Raw genomic sequence first — 6,261 nt, forward strand, 5'->3', positions numbered from 1 at the left:
AATAGTGTAGCACTGGATGACCAAGATCAAGTGTAAGTGAATTTCAAAAAAAAAAAAAGAGTAAGTGAAATTCTTTCTGAAATCCCCAAAGCAGGGAAAGGTGTGGGGCTGTTCCTGTGTAGAAAGGATGGGCAGCTTGGATCCCTGATGGGGGGCCTCTGGAGGGCTTCCCAGAGTGTAAGGAATGGCCCTCTTCCATTGCCTTGGCAATGTTTCTGGTCTCCCTACCCCCACTTGGACACAAGCTGGTTATTTTCATAGCTTTCCAGTCCAGTGCCCCTACCCTGGAGGGGATAGTTTCAGGCCAAAGCCCTCCCACATTATAGGACAGCTGACTGGACCAGCCCCAACCTCCTCCCTCAGTGTCCTCTTGGCCATTCTTGTTAGGCTCCCTCCTAGGCCTGGAATCCAAACGGAGGTGAGAAATAGCCACCCACCTCCATGCTACTTCCCTTCTACTACTTTTCCAGGGGACTTCTGAGTCAACAGGCCCACAGGATACACAAAAAGAGTCCAAATGGAAACATTTTAATGGGTTTATGGGTTCTGAAGTGCCTTCTACACATCCGCCCGGTGACTGCTGATTTTGCGTGTGCTTGTGCTATAAGGTGCCTTTCTTTAATCCCCCCCCCCCCCAGAGTACTGGGATTATCAAGAGCCCCCTCCCTCTTGGCCTGAGGTGGTATCCTGGGTTTAAGGGACAGACTGGAGGAATGGGCAACAGGACTGGCTACCTCAGAGGCTCTGGAATAGGCGGACCCCAAACCCACCAACGGAAGGAAAGGTCAGGCACAGGCTGAAGGTGGTGGTGCCTCTTTAGCTGTGAGTCCAGAGGAGCAAGAAGAGGCCCACTTCAGCCCAAGTGACAATATTAGATCCTGTCCCCACCCTGATCACTGCCTCTTGGCACGGTGCCTCTTCCCAGTTCCTATATGATGGCAGCAGTGGCGGAGGCAGAAGCAGACTTATTTCTGATTGCAGTACAGATACATGGACACAATCATGGCAGCCAACTGGTAAGGAAAGAACAAGGAGAGATGTGGAGACATGATCAGGGTCCTGAGGATTTAGTCTCCTGCCCTACAGACACCCAGCTTGAAGCTCTTCCAGAGAGGCCTCAGAGATAGCCCTGACCCAGTGGGGATTTCCTGCCCCAACCTCCTCCTCAACCCCTTACCTCCAAGGCCCCAATTCCAGCTGCCACACCACCCACAGTGACTGCATTGGTTCTGATCTCATACAGAAGCTGATGGAAGCAGCCCTTGGGGGAGGAGAGACAGCATCTATAGTCAGCAGCTGCTCCCACCCTCATTCAGTGCTCTGAGGCCATTAAAGCAGCCCCCAAACTTCCAGGCCAGCCCATACCTCTACATTCATGTACTCAGCCTTCTCTCTGGTGCAGGATTCCATGACCGTGAAAGTTCTGTTAAAGCAACAGTATGGGGGAAAGGCGTCGTTCTCTGTTACATAGGGAGAGCCCTCAAAATCCGTGTAGTTGTTGAAGCCACAGCACTTGAGCTGCAGATGAGGAGAAGAGGGGGAGTCAGTGGGGCCTCGCTTCTTTCTCCTTGCCTCCGAAATCTCCCCAGCCCACCTTACCCCATCCATGGTGGAATTCCACACTTGGGTGAAGTCCTTCTGGGAACCATAGTCCTTCTTGATGGTGGGCACTATCAGCAGCGTCAGGAAGTTCTCAGCCTGGGTGGGGAAGGCTAGTGTTTAGGGCCTGGCAGAAAAGTGTGCTTGGGCCACAGCACACTTCTAGGGCTTTGCCCAGTTGTCCCCCTATCCCATCCCTACTCCTCACCATTGTGGTGTACACCAAAGCGACCACAGCAGCTGCAACCTCAGCAATGAAGATGAGGAGGAGGATGAAGAAGAACTGAGTGGGGAAGAGGGATCTGAGTTTTAGAGAGAGACAGTCCCTCATGCCTTCCTTGCCCTAACCCATCCCCCCATGAAAACAAGGCAGGGGCTCCCTTTGCTGAGGCCCCTGGAGTCTAGAGCAGGGTTTGGGGATCCCCAGGGCCTGGCATCAAGGGTAAGGGAATCCTGGGCCTTGATTACAGGCTTGTGGAGCTGGATTTGACATACCAACATGAGCGCACATTTGCTCTCAGTATGGGCGCCATAGCAGCCCAGGAAGCCAAGAGCAAAGAGCACAGCGCCAGCTGCAATGAGGAAGTAGCCCACGTTGACAAACTGCATGGCACTGGATGACAGTGGCCCGAAGATCTTCAGGAAGGATGATCCATCGACTGACACCCAAATGCCCACTGCCAACAGGGCCGCACCACACAGCTGGGGACAGACAGGCAGACTCTGAAACAGTGCTGTAAAGCAGCTCCCTACCACACAGTTAAGTCAGGAAGATGGGAGATGAGAAACTTCCCCCTAATTGGCTATGGAGTTTAAAAACTCATCCTGTAGGGAGAAAAAACAACCTTTAGAGTCAGAAAGGTGGGAGCTGGGACATCTATAGCCAGCACCAGGCTGCACACCTAGGCAGATATAAATGGGATCAGGGATTCTAGAAATAGCCACAGAGTAGGGGGAGGGGCACAGCTGCCAGGGTCCTGCCACATAGCTAGGAGTGAAAACAAGCAGGTGAACACCTCCCAGCCCCCCCATTTCTTTTCTGGGCTACAGGTGCCTGGAACACCTCTGTCCTCCGATAGGCAGAAACAGGGGTGTGGTAGCATTGAGCAAGCTCAACAGTCACCATAGCAACAGAGGTGTGGCTGAGGTTTACACCTCCTCCCAACCTTGGAGAGGGCGGTGGTAAGAAGGGATATCCACCCTAAGGCCCCATTTGGCTCCCCGCCATGACCAGCCTAGCCCTCTCCTTGCCACACAAGTGGAAACTGAGGCACGAGGCATCAGAGAGGGAGTACAGCCAGAGCTCTTAGAGGCTCCCTGGCCCAACCAACCCCTACCTCAGAGGAACTCCTGAGACCTAGACTGGGGATGAGGGTACTGCCCAGTTCCCACAGCTCTCAGAGCAAAGCCTTGCAGATCCAGAGCTTCAGTGGATGAATCAGACTGACCCCCACTCTGGTGCCCAGTCCCCACTCTGGCTACAGAAACTGAGGCTGTAATCAGCAGTGAGGTGGCAGACTGTGGCTGGATCCCAGGCATGTTTGCCCAAGGACAGACAACTGGGCTTCTAGCCTACAGGGTCAGATTTCAAGGAGTCTGAGGATTGCCCTGCCCAGTCTGGCCAGGCCTGGGCAACAGAGGCCAGAAACCTAACCGGATTTGCCTTTAACCCTCTCAGGCCACAGCCCCTGCTCTTCAAGTCTCTGGGATCTGGTTGCCTTCCTAAAATACCTGGATAAAGGCTAGTTCTCTGAAGCCAGAGGCAGCCCGAGGCACAGACCACATCAGAGTCACAGAGTTTACTCACCCCCAGCCCAATTTCTCCAAATTCATCTACACTTCATGTCTCCACTTCCTCACCTTTCATTCACTCCAACCGACTCTCATGTGGCTCTAAGGTCTCTGGTGACATCCTGTGCTTGGTCACGGGCCATATCCTCCTCGACTTCTCTGACATCTCGCTCTCATGGTTTGCTTCCTCCTGCTCTTTCTCCATTTGCTTCCTGGTGGCCATTCCTGCATAACCCTTATAAGCTGGGTTTCCTGGAGTTCACTCTTCCTGAGTGCTCTCACCCCTCCCATAGCTTCAGTGACCATCTATGGGCACATGACTGTTAAATACCCATGTCCGACCTGAGCAGCAACCCCAGTGGGTACACAGCTGCCTGTGGGAAATCCCTCAGGTTGCTCCTGCCAGAGACCTGGTCACCATCTCCAAGACCTCTGTCTCCCTTGCCCCTCCTTCGATCACTCAGCTGCCATCCAAAGGCTTTGTTCTTTGTCTACTTTGTCCATTTCTCCCCGTCTCTACCACCATCTCCAGGGTTCATGCCTCATTGCTCAGCTTCCTGAAACACGCCATATACATTCTGTTCCGGGTTTTCTGAACAATATCTGATTTCACTGCCTCTGGGCCTTTCTGCATGCTTTACAACGCCCTCACCCAGTGCAAATTCCCAGCCTCAGCTATTTCCTCCAAGACGTTTTCTCTGACCAGGAAGGGTTCAGGCTCCTCCTATGGGCTCCTATAGCCCCTATGTTAAGACCACATATACTTTGTCACAACTCTCTGCCTCTCTGGCCTTCTGGACCTGAGATCCCTGAGGTCAAAGAAAGGGCTTACTCGCCTGTGACCCTAGCCCTCAGCACAGAGCCTTAAGCGTTTGTTGAATGAATAAAGGCTGCTTGCAGCTGACCCTCTGGTCTAATGTCTCTGGGCCTTCTCTCCATTTGGCTCCCCACCATACAGAGACCACTGAATTTCCTTCTACACTAGGTGACCTTGGGCAAACCCCTTTTCCTCACTGGGGTCCCAGTGCCTGTTAGCTTACCCTGCCCTGCTCTAAGCCTGAGTTGAAGCTTCCTGGAAGGGAAGGGATGGTGTGGCAGCCAGGCTGCTACTGGGGTGAGGAGTCAGCATTTGGGGAGACATCAGTACCACACCTCATCGTAAGGGGAAGGTTGCAGGACAGAGTCTGGGCATAGCAATCTCCTATTCCCCAATTTGAGCTCTGCTCAGATTGAGACCCACTCCTATAGGGAATCCCCAAAGAGCCCAAACCCCTGTACTTACAAAGATGAGCATATTGAAGATGATCATGATGGTCTTAATGAAGCTGAAGCACTGCATGGTGGCTCCTGGGAGGCAAACATGTATGAGTTAGGACCTAGGCCCCCACACCACCTGCCTTCAACCTGAGCTGGCTCTGGTATTTGCAGACTGGTACACCAGACTCCAGCATCCTGGCCTCAGATCACCAAGTTTCCCTGCATCTGGACTCTGATACCTAAGGACTTTTCCCAGTTCCGATGCTGACACCCCTATCCCTCTGTGCTGCCCAGGTCCTCTACCAACACCTGACACTCTGAAATCCTAACACCCCAGATTCCTCCACTGGCACCCCAAGCCTGACTCCCACACAAAAGCGTCACTCAATGCCCTTCCCTGAAACCTGTATATCCTGGACACCCCCCGACCCCAAACCAGTCCTAGACATTTCCAGGATCCTCCCCATGGCCCTTCCAGCTCCTGAAACCTGTTTCCAGATTGATTTCACTTCACAGGATAGTTTCTACACTGTGCCATCACCTGTTCAGGGCTCTCAGTAGTGAGTTCTGAAAGAAGGATCTGCTGAGGCTCCAGAGGGGGCAACAGCTCCAGGGAACTGCCACTGAGTGGGCAGGCAGGGAGACGGAGCTGGCGCTCACAGCACTGCTCACCTGTGGGCGGGGCAGGCGCTTTAAAGGCCTTCTTCAGCCCGCCCGGCCCGCCCCCCCCCGCCCCACCCACAGCCAGTCAGCCTCCTCCTGCCCCTGCTGCCCTCTGCTGCCTGGTGCTCCATCCCCCACAGACACCGCTGCAGCTGGCCATCACCTGGCAACGCCAACCTAGGGTGACGCCCTTCCTGGTCTGAAGGAGAGAGAGGCCTGGGGGGTGAGCCAGGTGACCCCCAAGAACCGTGTGCCCATCACCACAGTAATGTGCAGATGCTTCTTCCCTTGCATCTGCTGATACATTCACACACACCCTATGTGCTCACAGGCACACACATCTGCCCAAGCTACACATTCACACACAGACACACACATAAACACCTCCTAGTGCTCACTAATACACACACACACACACACACACACTGAACTCTGTTTACAGCAATAGACAACAGAGCAACATCTGAGGTACATAAAGTCTCTTTCTCTCTCACACACACACACTCACACACACTTACACAAGCATGCCCACACATGCTTTCAAGGAAATGGCCAATGCTTGGCAGTTTCTGCCCCCTCCTCGGAGTAGCAAACGACTCCTACCTAGTCTTTTTCCCTCCACAAAACTTCTACTTCCCTGGGGGGAGGGTATAGCTCAGTGGTAGAGTGCATGCCTGGCATGCACGAGGTTCTGAGCTCATTCCCAAGTACTTCCACTAAAAATAAGTAAATAAACCTAATTACCTCCCCCTAAAAACCTTCAAATGCCCCATCTTTCTCCTCTCTGTGTTTTTCTCCCTCCCTACTCTCCTTTCTCTCCTGTCTTCCCTCAGCACTCTGTAGCCACCTCTTCCCTTCCTGCCAGCAGGGGGCACCATGGTCCCACAAAAGCACCACCCTCCCCCTCCCTCCAAAGCCCTGCAGCTCTGTAATCCCCATCATCACTAATCC

The 6,261-nt window shown here is 53.4% G+C and overlaps 1 protein-coding gene across 1 annotated transcript; it reads right to left on the reverse strand.

Annotated features, from left to right (window-relative positions):
- Window positions 1-507: 507 nt before the first annotated feature.
- TSPAN1 (tetraspanin 1) lies at window positions 508-5,322 on the reverse strand. Its single transcript, XM_010984684.3, has 8 exons — window positions 5,189-5,322; window positions 4,673-4,737; window positions 2,095-2,301; window positions 1,808-1,882; window positions 1,600-1,698; window positions 1,366-1,518; window positions 1,178-1,261; window positions 508-1,013 (listed from the first exon to the last, which is right to left on the reverse strand). The coding sequence occupies exons 2-8, from the start codon at window positions 4,727-4,729 to the stop codon at window positions 966-968; spliced, it is 723 nt and encodes a 240-aa protein (XP_010982986.1). The 5' UTR covers window positions 4,730-4,737; window positions 5,189-5,322; the 3' UTR covers window positions 508-965.
- Window positions 5,323-6,261: the final 939 nt, after the last annotated feature.

This window comes from Camelus dromedarius, chromosome 14, assembly GCF_036321535.1.
Source record: "Camelus dromedarius isolate mCamDro1 chromosome 14, mCamDro1.pat, whole genome shotgun sequence".
Taxonomy (NCBI): Eukaryota; Metazoa; Chordata; class Mammalia; order Artiodactyla; family Camelidae; genus Camelus; species Camelus dromedarius.

Coding starts and splice junctions, on each gene's coding strand:
- TSPAN1 (XM_010984684.3), bottom strand. CDS start 4,729: ATGCAGTGCTTCAGCTTCATTAAGACCATCATGATCATCTTCAATATG. Junction 1,262..1,365: donor CTGAGTACATGAATGTAGAG/GTATGGGCTGGC, acceptor TCCTCCCCCAAG/GGCTGCTTCCATCAGCTTCT. Junction 1,014..1,177: donor CTGGAATTGGGGCCTTGGAG/GTAAGGGGTTGA, acceptor TTTCCTTACCAG/TTGGCTGCCATGATTGTGTC.